The sequence below is a fragment of the Rutilus rutilus genome (genome assembly GCF_951802725.1).
Source record: "Rutilus rutilus genome assembly, chromosome: 9".
In the NCBI taxonomy this organism is placed as follows: domain Eukaryota; kingdom Metazoa; phylum Chordata; class Actinopteri; order Cypriniformes; family Leuciscidae; genus Rutilus; species Rutilus rutilus.
This window is the reverse complement of record NC_140223.1, coordinates 38,986,825-39,000,467: the sequence shown is the minus strand read 5'-3', so window position 1 is coordinate 39,000,467 and position 13,643 is coordinate 38,986,825. Positions and strand designations below refer to the sequence as shown.

The 13,643-nt window shown below is 40.5% G+C and overlaps 1 protein-coding gene across 1 annotated transcript in view; it reads right to left on the bottom strand.

Annotated features, from left to right (window-relative positions):
* Positions 1-5,430, bottom strand: part of axl (AXL receptor tyrosine kinase) — a 38,180-nt gene extending 32,750 nt beyond the window's left edge. The window contains exons 1-3 of the mRNA XM_084419675.1: positions 4,830-5,430; positions 782-989; positions 146-246 (exon numbers count right to left, since the gene is read on the bottom strand). Coding sequence (XP_084275801.1) covers positions 146-246; positions 782-989; positions 4,830-4,980 — 460 coding nt within the window. The 5' untranslated portion in view covers positions 4,981-5,430. The remainder of the gene's footprint in view (positions 1-145; positions 247-781; positions 990-4,829) is intronic.
* Positions 5,431-13,643: the final 8,213 nt, after the last annotated feature.

The following is a 13,643-nucleotide window of genomic DNA, read 5'->3' as shown; positions in this document are numbered from 1 at the left end:
AGTACAGTCTATTGTTAGTCTCAACCCAGGCCAGACTCCCAAAGCTTGTTTCCACCTCTCTGCACATATATTCCCATCACAAAGCCCATGTGAATTTAAAGAGAACATTGCATTTTAAGTAACATACACTAAAGAAAGACAATACCTTCTACTTGGATGTGCCCCTCACTGGATAATGTCTCCTCTGAATCGAAGTAAACCGCACACTGATAGGAGCCCATATCTGAGAGCGTTACCTCCTCTATCCTGTAAGCAGAAAGTGGATGCTTTTAATCTGACATTGTAGTCACATTTTGATGTATTCATTTGGCAAACACTTTTCTCTCAAAGTAAATTTCAGACCTTAAAAAGGTTTCAGTTTGATCAGTATGTGTGTTCATTGAGGATCGGACCCATGAGCTATTGTACCAATCAGCTTGAGAGAAAGCACAAGGTTGTTTTAAAAACAACAACTTTTTTTCATGTATATTATGTGGGCTGGGTATTATCAGTGTTGGAGGTTACAGGTAATGAAATTTGATGTAATGAGATTACATTCAGAAGTAGCAAGTAAAGTAACTATAACGTTACTGTCCTATTTAACGTTTGTCCTATTACTGACTATTTAAAGTAATTCAGTCCTTTTATCAGGCATTACCGCAATAATGCGCAACACGCTAGTTATAAAAGTAATGGTGCCAACACCAATCATGGACAGAGGAAACAGAAAAACCAATTCACTTGAATGGCAGTGTAAATGTCCAAAAGAAACAGATATGCACGGTAAAGACGGCATTCCTACTTGAGTTCACTGATAACCAGCCAGCTGTTTTCATCTACGGGGACCTGCATCTGGTTGAGCTCAGCAAAGTGCAGCGGTTGTCCCTCCCTCAGCCAGATCACGTCCAGCGGTCCATGGTCCACCCCGTCTGCTCGCAGGACGCACTGAACCTCCACTGCCTTCCCCAGAGAGGAAGTCACATTCCCAGGGCTCTCCACGAAACTCAGCCCTGCGCAGTGCAGGAAGACCATGGAAAAATCATTAAGTCAGAGGTAAAGTCAAGTCCATCACTTCAGCTTACACAACCTGTGTTAGTTTTGAAGAGTAAGATAAATTAAGCAAATCTTTGGTAATTTGAAATATACCATAGTGCTAAATAATTGCCACGGCAAGACTTTTACATGGTGCTCCAGAGTACGTCAAAGCGCTACAATGGCCACAAAAACATGGTGCTGTTTTGGTCATGCAATTTGCTGATGTTTGAAGAGCCGGTTATCATATTGAAAGGGTTCATCCATCAGAAAAAAAAGAAAAAAAAAATCATGACTTACAAAAAAAATATCTGTTTACATTCCCTGACGAAAACATTGCGTGGTTCTTGCTAGGGTCATTGGTATGCGGTGGCTAAGGTGTTGTAAGTATTTTTAGGTTGTTTCTCTGTGGGGCTCAGTGTTTCCCAGCCCTGATCCTTATCTAGCACACCTATCTTGTAGTGTCACTGATAAGCTGAATCAGGTGTGTTGAGTCCAGGACATGGGCTAAAAACCACCCTTCTTCTTAGGGGTTACTATGAGTTCACCCCAAAGTGTCAATGCTATGGCTCAGGCCCTTCCATTTAAATCTAAGGTTGTTTTTTTTTACCTCGTTGTCTCTCAATCCAAGTGAACATCACATGAACTTATCAGACAAACCTCCTTTTCAATGCCAGTGGGGTATGCCTGTGAACTGATTTTGTGGGCGAGGCATTCAAAAACACAACAAAATAAGACGGTAACACTGCAAATCAGCTCTCTGTCACACATCAGCTTGGCCACGGTGGGCCACTTTCCACTGCATGCCCATCTGCCTGAAGAACTGGAATGTTTTAAATTCTTTTGTCAGCATGGAGTGGATAACAAGCTCTGCAGCTGAAGCCTGAGAGATACCAGAGGCATGTAATCCAGCCAGATCCATGTAGTTTAGCTTCGGATGATGCAACTCATTCCGAATTCCTTCCGGCTTAACTCTTTCCCCGCCAGCGATTTAAAACAAAAAAAGTTGCCAGCCACCGCTTTTTGATCATTTTCACCCAATTTTCATGGCCCCCAGAATATTTTGTTGTATGAATATCTGAACATGCAGTATATCAAAAAGAAAGAACTGAGCTTCTGCTTTAAAAAACAAAACAAAAACACGTTTTATTGCATTCATTTTTTAGCAACACTTGAATGTGGGTATGAGTTTCATAAAAAAGCAACATTTTTAGCAAAAAACTACATCTGGATCAGATTCAGAATGATGATCAAACACAGATGGAGTAGATCGAGTTCATCAACACCCTCAAAGCTTCACAGTCCTATAGCTCGTCCTGGGTCGACATTTCATTCAGTAACATTACGCTATTTTGATTTATATGCTGTTTAATGTTGATGATCGCGTTATTTTACATATGCATCTGCTTACATTTGCTATCGCTTATTCCTGCATCCCGCCTGTGTTTTGATCCGGAGATTCAGCGCTCTTTCAGAAGATGTGTAATAGCGCCCCCTACCATATAACAGTGAAAAAGCTAGAAATTTTCGTCAATGAAGAAAGCGTTTTCTCACAAATGACTGAAAGTGTTAATAACTCAAGTTTTGGATTTTCAAAGCTGTCAGACACTGCCCTGACCCTTTAACCTTTGACCCTATGAAAATTATTTCACCCAGTCGGATATGGCATCCAAAGCACTAACGCAATCATCCCTCTTCTATATGGGCCTACTTTCTCAACAACAAGAAAAAGGACTGACTTTCGGAAACTTCAGCCCACTCTTCACATTCAGGGGCACACTCAACAGAAACACAAACTTTTTTTTTTTACATTTCTTACAATGCATCTGGAGTCTGTTCAAATATGAATGGTGTGAACAACATGTTGACACAGTCAATCTTTCAGCGAAGGTTTAGGAGAACACACACACACACACACACTCAGAGATGTGAGTCCCAAGTTGATGTTTAAAATGAGGCCCACTAAAACCCTCCTGTCATAGCTAGTTTTTATATATATTGCTATAGCCTAGTGGCTTTTAGCTTCACTAGTTCTTTTTACCATCTCTCCTTTTATGATGGCCTGAAAGTGGGCAGTCAACACTAACCTCAACTCTCTTTGTGTGCATGCAGCTTCCTGATGTCCTGATGTACTTTTCCTGATGTTGCATATTTTTCGAAAGAAACTGTTAGTTCATCAAGAAGAAACTTCTGTATTCTTGACTATTCAACAATAAGAATCTTTCCAGTGAGAACAGATTGTATTGTGAAAAGTGTCCTGTATATGGAAGTTCTGCAATGATCAGTTGAGTTTGTCAAAATTGTATCTTTTAGTCCATGACATATCTGTTAGGTTTAAGGCCAACTATATGTAATCTATATACAGTGTACTCCTAAAAGTTGACAAAATGAATGCAATAAGCAAGAAAATAGGGCCAATTTTGATTTCATTTTAGCACTTCCTCCATAACACTATATTGTACAGTCTTGTAAAATGTCATGGTGTTTCTCTCATCAGTAAAAACCTGTCAAAGACAACTACTAACCCGCAGGAGAGCACCCCTCTCCATTATCGGCCCAGTCTAACACAAATCTCTTTTTCTTTCCTCCTTTATGTTTTCACTTGTCCGCCAAACTCAGTCTCCTCCCGTGGATTTTTATTCCATTCTTCATTCAATTCATCCCCTCATCCGTCCCTTTGCCCCAAACCCAATCCATCATTTCCCCTGTCTGATTCAGCATGGCCCCTGAGTCACATTCTTTCTGAAATCCCTCACCGGTCCCCACTTCCCCACATTATCCACGCTGCATGTTTAGGCTGCCCGTCTTCACAGTCTGGGAGAATTGATGGGAGAGTCTGACAAGTGTCCGCTCTGCCAGACTCAGATTCTTCGCTCAATTTGACAGCACACATAAGGGCCACTCATAGACAACTTGAAACAACTCTAAGTTTGTATCTGGTAAACACTCAAACCCATTATCTTGAGCAAGACAGTGTTGCAATCAACTTTTACAGATCCTGAGGAAAATGTAAATGATGCTTGGTTGTGCAAAAGTCACACATGATGCAGTGTGGTTGCTAGGATGGCTAGTTGCTAAGGTCATGCAATGTTATTGTCAGGGTGTTGTTAGGGGGTGGTTTCTTACGAACCTTACTAAGTCAAAAGAGCCCACCCTCAAGTCTATAAGATATTCTTGTCTCAAGATATACCTCAGGCCCCTCCTTCAATGTAGGATTTAGCTTTGTTCTGTCAGATGAAAACAGACCCATTGTTTTGAAAATTTGAATAATTATAATAATATCAGACAAACTTCTAAAACTAGCCACTGAGCAAAACCGGTGTGACATAAATAGAGCAAAGTACATACATGTGTTCAGAGTGAACATTGGCCAATGTTGTCAAGCATCTTTCACTGTTTATTTGTTTTTGTCATCAATGTATGAGATCTAAAAGATGCTGTATGGGCCCCAAAAAGTTTTTGGACACTTTAGTCACAATATCATTTCTTAAAACTGTATTCATTTGTCTGAATTGCAATTATTTGTATTTTACTTTGGCCGTTTTTAGTGACTAAAACGTTCCCCTCAAGTTCACAGTCTCACTGCAATGTAGTTTATATTTAACTACGAACATGTTCAAATAAAAAGCCTCACAATACTTTACCTTCATCCTTAACTCTTGTTTTCTAATGCAATGACATTCAAACATGTTGAAAATAATTTTTCAGACCACTGTTTAACGATTATCCTACTAATATTAAATCAGGGTGAAGCTCAGGAAACCTTTGAAACGTTAATGCATTGACTTGAAAAAGTTTTGAATCCACAAATCTCGTACCTGACACATGCTCCGCGGACCCGAGGCGCAACACTAGCAAGAGTAACAGAGTGAAAAGGTTCGACCCGGTCATTCTTTTGTCTGGTTTCGGGTTCGGGTTCGGTGTCGTGTGGGACTCAGTGACGGTGGACTCAGATCGCATCATCATCATCGCATCGCTCCAGCGCTGAAGCGCTTCAACTTCCCACAGATGAGCGATTCTGGCAGATTCCTTATTCAACTTCAAAAAGTTTCAGAAGAAAAAAAAAAACTGAGGAAAACTCGAATCCTCAAGTTCAAAATAGTTAGCTGTCAGGTCGTCCCCAAAATTGTCATCAAAATCTGTTTCCAAAAGCAGCGTAAACTTTTTTTTTTTTTTTTTTTAAAGCTAAAAAAGTTTTAGTAATCCTGAACGCGAAGTAAGCTATTGAAGCGTGAGAAGCCAAAACCAAAAAAGCGCTCCAGAGTTTTCCAGCCAGTCAGAGTTGTTATTTTTGGAATCACGACGCGTATTTTTGTCAGATTTTCCCTTTGCCTCCAAAACTCTCTCCCATCAGGACGCCTTTATTCCCCTTCAGACAAACTCACATTCCTCCACTCAACTTTTGTCCATTCTGTCTTTCTCCTCCCCTCCTCCTCTCCTCCTCCATCTCGCCCTCCCTCTCAGTGCTCCAATACACAACAACCCCCTTCACCTATAGCAGACTCGACTAAACCCACGGACACACTAAATATAGATAGAACATGCTTACTTTAAATCTGACTGAGATTGTCTAAGGGTGAGTCGTTTTATGTAATGACTAAGTTAAAGTTTGGCTGAAAGATAGTCCACACTCTAGGCAAATTATCACTATGTAAATCCCACATGAGCTATTTTATAGTTTTAATGATTTTAATATTACTCAAATGTGTTAGACAGTAATCTGATCTAGTGATCCAGATCTGCTGTACACCCGAAACAAACTTTGTTGCATTATTTTCCTGTTATCACTGTAAAGCTGCTTTGAAACAGTCAGTATTGTACAGTATCGCTATATAAATAAAGGTGACTTGACTTGCACACTTGACTTGACTAATAATAATTTGTCATCTAATCTTGTAACTGGTTGTGTATATTTGTGTAAAACCTGTTCAATCTATTGAGAGAAAATATTCCAAAAATTCATGAATCACTTTTAGAATATGATGTTTTGATGATCTTTGCTCAAGTGAGGACATTTAAACTTCAATCACATTGAGTATAAAAGTAGACACACACTACTTTGTGTGTCTCTGTGTGTATAATCTCTTGTTTTCTAGTTTGTTATGTCGCTCTCATGGTTATGTCTGCGGGTGAGAGAGTACAGCATGTTCATACAGGGCTCGGGAAAGATGATAAATATGGGTGAAGTTTGTTTGGGCGAGAGTGTAAGATAGGTGGGCTTCACGCACCCTTCATGAATAATTGATTCCTACTTTTTCCCATGAAAACGCATGGGATTGTTGTTGCGCTCTCAGGTTGTTTTGGATGGAGAGTTCTCTGGCCCTTTAAGAGGAGGTTGAGGGGTCCGTGCAGTGTTCCCAGGGTCTTTAATGGAGACAGAACCCATCTGAGAAAGACCCCATTGTGTCCTTGCTTTTCAAAAGAAACCAAGGAATCAAGCTCTCTCTCTCTCTGACACACACATGCACTCTCTCTCTCTCACACACACAGGCACACACACAGACAGAGACGGGGGAGATAAAGGAGGCAGAAAGTATCAAACATGTTCTTAAAAGAATGAGAAGGGGGAAAAATGCAAAAATACTGAGGAGATGAGGAGATTTTGTCTGGGCAGACAGAGAGGGCTAGTGTGGGTTGGTTAGGTTTATATGAGGGAACTTCAAGCACTGATTAAACTGCCTCACTAAACTTGTCAAACAGGTTAGACCAGGTCTGCCTCAAATCACGATGACAATCATTAAAAAAAATAGGTTGCAAAGAAAAACTGACCGCAGAACTGCAGAAACAACTCAACTGTTTGCTTTTTGTAATTCAGCTTTGGAATTAATTCTTGTGAAAAACAGTTTGTAGCCGGTCATATACTAGAGCTATTTGGATGGCCTAGAGTCAGTGTGAGGGACAGCTGATTTAGGACAACTGATGGAACGCTCACTAACTTCCTTTCATTTCAAATCTTAAAAAAAAAAAAAAAAAAAAATTTATTGAGTGTTCATCAGAGGGCTCCAAGACCCTAGGACTTTTATCACACTTGAACCACGAATATACAAAAACATTTTTTTTAATGGATTCAAGGAGTTTTGTGGTTGAAATTTAAAAAAGTAACAATTCCTTCCTTTGCGGATCAATTTGACCCCCTTAGGAATGAATGGAATGCGAGGAATGCTTCAGGACACATAGAAAAACCTAAAAATGCTCAAAATTCAAACTAAAAATGCTAAAACTCTGCCAATTTTGTATTATTTTTTATAATGTCTACATGTGTATCTGAATGCATACTGAAGAAAAACGGACTTTAGGACCCAGCAGAACAGCTCATTTGCTCTATATAGAGCTATAAGTCCATCTAGTGGCAAGAGTCATGAAATATCATGTTATATTATCATTATTCCACAAGAGGTCTTCAAAGACAGCCAATGTAAGATATTTTGAGCTGAATTAAAAGGGTTATGCATGAAATTGTGAGTTATTTTGAATTAAAGTTGAACGAATGTGAGGAATGTGCTTAAATTACTATTCATTTATTATTTATTGATCAAATCTAGTCATTTAAAGGTAAATAAAACCAACAAAAAAATCCAAAAAAAACAAATCATTACAAATGTACAAATATGATCAAAATGAAAAAAAAGAGCTTTCTGAAAAAAAAAAAAATCAGTATAATTTTAGGGCTTTCAGGTCATTTTGACCCGCGAGGGAAAGATGTGTTACAGAGAAGGATGAAGGTTAAACTTTCTCTGCTGTGTTGTCATTTTAAGTTCACTGATCATGTACATGTGGATTTCTGTGACACATTAAATGTTGTTTGTCCAATTCTCTTATGTGTGTGTGTGTGTGGTCAAGGTATTACGGGGGCAAAATGTCCCCACAAAGATGGCAATATCCTTGTGCTTGTGAAAATACTGGCACGTTGAATTCTCAATTGTACTCTGAGCCATGTATGCACAGATGAAGTGTTATCGATAGTGCCTAGGCCTGGTTTCACAGACAAGGCTTAGATTAAGCCAGGATTAAGCCAGGTGTGCATCTTGAGACAAATCAATGGCACTGCACTGGCATATTTTAAGATATGTCACCGCATGTTGCTTTCGGTTAAAACAGCTCAAACAGGCATTTTAATCTGGGACTAAATTTAAGCCTTGACTGTGAAACTGGGAGATAATGTTTTACAACAACAGGCTTTGTCACTTGTAATAGCCTCCATCCATTTATAGCTGGATCCTTTATCTCATGATCTCTGTCAACTCATAGATGTGGTTAACTTCAAAAGCTAAAGCTCACACTTTCACAGATGTGATTTACTGACTGAACTCCAGAAAGAGATCGCAGTGCTGAGATTATATGTGCTCCTAAACATGACCTGTGCGCCACCTTCTGGTTGCTAACAAAACTACAAGTGAGGTCTGAAAGCAATGTCAAATTGTGATTAGTGTCTTTCAAAGAAATGAGTTGTATGGGAAAATCCCCCTGCACGTAGTTCAGCCTCTTCTGTATGAAGAGGTGGCACAGCAGAATTGGGATGGTAGTCTTGTTATTTGCTCAGTCCTCTGTAACTCTGATATGAAACTTTCAGCCTTTTCGTTTGCAGCTAAAGTCTACCAGCAAATAATATTATTAATCACTCACATCCCATATGCACAATCCACCAATGCATGTTATTCCATAGAAATAATTTAAAATGTAAGAAAAATGCATTGTAAGCTGGTCATTTTTACCAAATAAACTGGGTGATGTCCCGTCACTGTCACAATTATCCCTGTAAAGGACCATTAAATCTCCCTATCTCCGAAGTGGGCCGTCTCCTTTATCTCCAGCCATAGAGGGCAGTGTGGTCATGGAATGCCTTACTAAAAGGGACTCTTACTAAACCTGAGCCAAATGTTAAACCTGAGCTAAAAAACAAAACAAAACAAAATCTTTATTTGTTTGTTTTGGTTTATTAATGTTTTTCGCTGAATGCTTATTGTGACATTGTATTTTTATTGTTGTCTTACAAGAGCGTCAGTTACTTACCTCACATGCTCTTATTTTGAAGTCCGTGAAAGGAAGTTCAGCGGGCGCGCGCGCTGTGTGTATGTTGGCGCACTTTCTATGTGACGCGTCATTCTGATTAAAGCTACCAGGGAAGTGAGATGAGAGTTCTCCAATCACCGAAAAGATAGCTTCAAAAAGGGTTTCTTTCTACTTCGTTCTTAGCTCCTGGCTGATGAAGGGCACAAGGTATTGTTTTAATTTTATGTTGTTTGCTAAATTTTGAGAGACTAAAGTGTTTGTTTCGTTTTCGTTGAAGATGTCAGTGGGTCATTAGCATGTGTAAATCAGTGATATGATATGTAGACTGTGTTTGATTGTTACTGTCACAAGCAGATCACAGTGTAATATTGCTTCGTTTCTCTTGATTTGAACGTCTGATAGATTGTTTACAGGAAATTAGGCCTTTATTTGGTCATTTCATATATTTTAGGTTTTTCTCTCTGAATTGAGATCGTCAGCTGTACATAAATAATTTATAGTTAATTCAGTTGTCATTTAGTCCATATAGCACTTTAAAAGGAGATTGTTGTAATTAAAACAATTTATAATTCATATTCAGTTTTATTACAGTACATTAAGGCAAGGTTATTACATTAGCCCCTGCTCACTAAAAACTTGAGTTTTCTCACTATTTAGGCTACCAAAGCCAATTAGATTGTAAATGTGTATTCTCATGTGTTTATGGACATGTATCATTTGCAGTGAGATGTCTAATGTCTGTTTGTTTGTTTACTTTCATTTAGCTCTTACGGTGTTTTGGAAGGTGTTTTTTTTTTGGGAATAAAATTCTTCTTTAACATCAGTTCTTGAGAGTGAATCGCATCTGTTCAGCCGGGAATGCTACAGTAAGAGCTTACCCAGAAGATCAACAGCTTCACCTCATCTGTCCCCCTGTAAAGAAAATGGACGCTTCTGAAAATAACGACCCAGACCAGCAGGTAGATGCGCCTCATAACGGAATGGAAGAGGAGGAGCTTCACCGTTCTGGTCGACAACGCAACCCCACGGAGAAGATGCGTGCATATAAAAAGGAGGAGGCCCTGAAAAAGGAGAAAAGATTGATTCAGCTATACGAACAATGGAAGGACTGTGCTCGCAACACAAGGGAAAAGCTTAAAACAGACGTTAGTGAGAGCCAACTGGTAGCACTTATTAATGCACTTGAGAAGGGAAGAGATGATGTCATGCACGTCTACCTAGAAATTAGAGATTACATCGCTCCTTCCAGTGACACAAGACGCAGAATCGATACTTGTGAAGCTGTGACGAAAGATATTTCAAAGATCATTTTTGACAGAATAGCATGCCTTGAGGACTTTGATCAAGAAAATGTGAAACACAGCCTTCGTGAGTTACTCCATCACGATTATGCTTGCTCTGTCTATGGATCCACAGTCTCACGCACCACATCATCAAGGTCTACAGCTATGTCAATTGCAGCCAAGCGAGCAGACGCAGCAGCTGAATTAGCAGCCAAAGAAGCAGAGTACTCAATTATACAAGAAATTGAAGCTCGAAAGTGTGAATTAGAAAAACTAAAGGCAGAGAAGGATCTAAAAGCAGCTAGAGCGAGACTGCAGGCCTATGATCAAGAAATGGCACAGGAAGCCAGCATTCATAATTCAGACACGAATACAAGGGAAAAGCAGAATGTAAGCATAACAGCGCAACAGCATGTGGTTCCATTTCCCATCCAATGTCCAACCAACATCACAGCAACAAGCCCTACTGACATCACCGCAACATCCTCACCTCCAAAATCTGATATATCGTATCTCGCTCAAGCTGTCCAAGATAGCATAGCCCTGAACAGGCTGCCAACAACAGAACCACCTGTGTTCAGTGGTGATCCTATCCAGTTCATTGAGTGGAAGGCTGCATTTGTGTCGCTCATTGGTGGAAAGGCCATTTCTTCTGCTGACAAGCTGCACTATTTAAAAAGGTATGTTGCTGGGCCAGCTCGGAAGTCTCTTGATGGCATCTTCTATAGGAATGATGATGAGGCCTATAATGATGCATGGAACAAACTGAACCAACGGTATGGACAGCCATTTGTCATACAGAAGGCATTTAGAGAGAAACTAGCCAAATGGCCTAAGATTCAGCCCAAAGATTCTGAAGGTTTCAGAGAATTCTCAGATTTCTTAAATGCATGTCATCAAGCTATGCCTCATGTCAAGGGGCTTGAAATACTAAATGACTGCGATGAAAATCAGAAACTAGTACTCAAATTACCAGATTGGGCAGCAGCACGGTGGAACCGTCAGGTCACGCAGACACTGATTGAGACTCATGACTTTCCAAAGCTTATAGATTTTGTGAACTTCATGTCCATGGAAGCAGAGATTACTTGTAATCCAGTCACCTCCTTTAGCGCTCTTCGTGCCTCTGACTCCCCTTCAGAAAAGTGGATCCTCAAGGACAGCAAAAGGAACAGAGCTAACGTCTTTCACATCCAAACAGCTACGGATAACAAACAAAATGATGACAACAAACAAAGGCCACCTAAAGGAAGCTTAAAAATGTGTCTCTTCTGCAAAGACATCAAGCATACGATTCACAATTGTACTAAATTTGTGGCAAAGTCATTAGAAGAGAAACGGAAATATGTGAAGGAGAACAATCTCTGCTATGGTTGCATGAAACTAGGCCACAGTGCAAAAGACTGCCGTCACCGTCTATCCTGTGACACCTGCAATGGTAGACATCCAACGTGTCTACATGATGAAAACTACAGAAGGAAAGCAAACTCTGCACTAGCCTCAAACCAAGATGACACTGAGACAACTACTACTACATCTCACAAAGTAGATAATGGTGAGTCATCCACCAATACTTCAATGATTGTGCCAGTGTGGGTATCAACCGAGAGAAATCCAGCCTCTGAAAAACTTGTTTATGCACTGCTTGACACCCAGAGTGATACTGTGTTCGTCGATCGAGAGCTAAGCAAACAGCTACAAGCTGACTCCTGTCCTGTGAGATTGAAGTTGACAACAATGACTGCAAAGGATGTTGTCATGCCGAGTGAAAGAGTGTCAGGTCTCAAAGTAAGAGGCTATAGCTCCCCCGTTGTCCTCAACCTGCCAACTGCTTATACTAAGGACTCCATTCCAGTGAACCGCACTCACATCCCTACTTGTGACACAGCACGACACTGGAAGCATCTCTCTCCAATAGTGGACAAAATTCCACCTCTGCAGGATTGTGAGGTTGGTCTCCTGATAGGCTACAGCTGTCCAAAGGCTTTGGCACCAAAACAAGTGATATTAGGTGGAGATGATGAACCCTATGCAGTCCATACAGACCTAGGTTGGAGCATTGTTGGTCGCTTGTCTTCACACCATGAATCACAAAGCTTCAACACCATCTGTCATAGAGTCAGCATTAAAGAGCTCCCCCCAGTGACTCCAGCGGATGTTATTAAGGTATTGGAGTCTGACTTCAAAGACGCTGGTGAAGATAATAAAACTGTCTCACAGGATGACATCCTCTTCTTAACCAAACTGCAGCAAGGCATAAGGAAGAACGACCACGGGCATTACGAGATGCCTCTCCCCTTCAAAGAGAGACCTCACTTCCTTAACAATAAGCAGCTTGCCATCGTAAGGCTCAATCATCTTAAAAGGAAATTACAGAAAGATGAACGGTACAAGCAGCATTATGTAAGGTTTATGGAAGAGGTCATTGAGAGAGGTGATGCAGAAGAAGTGCATGATGAAGGAAAGGATGGAGAGAAGTGGTACATCCCTCACCATGGAGTGTATCACCCTAAGAAGCCAGACAAGCTCCGTGTTGTCTTTGATTGCTCTGCCAAGTACCGGGGAACCAGCCTTAATGATCACTTGCTCCAAGGCCCAGATTTAATGAATAAGCTGACTGGTGTTCTTTTAAGATTCAGAAAACATCCCGTTGCCCTTATGTGCGATGTTGAAAAGATGTTCCACCAATTTCATGTGGAAGAAGCAGATCGAAACTATCTCCGCTTTCTCTGGTGGAAAAACGGAAACTTTGCTTTACAGCCACAAGAGTACCGCATGAAGGTCCATCTTTTTGGTGCAACCTCATCACCTGGATGCGCCAACTATGGTCTGAAACACCTCGCAAAGGAGAATGAGTGCATGTATCCTCTTGGCTCAAAATTCATCATGACAGACTTTTATGTAGATGACGGTGTCACCAGTGTAGCCAGCACAGAAGAAGCTGTCCAAGTAGCAAGAGAATCTCGACAACTGTGTGCCTTAGGTGGTCTTAGACTACACAAGTTTATTTCAAATGACAGAGTTGTCCTGGATAGCATTCCTATTTCTGAACGAGCCATTGATGTAAAGGCACTTGACCTCAACTTTGATGACACACCTGTAGAAAGAGCTTTAGGGATCCACTGGCACATTGATTCTGACAGATTCAGATTCTCTATTGACCTCAAAGACCAGCCAGCAACACGCCGTGGCATACTATCCACAGTTGCATCACTGTATGATCCACTGGGCTTTATTGCTCCTTTCTTGCTCAGTGGAAAATTAGTGCTACAGGAAATGTGCAGAAAAGGAACAGGCTGGGATGACCCCCTTATTAAAGAATTGCAGCCAAGGTGGGAA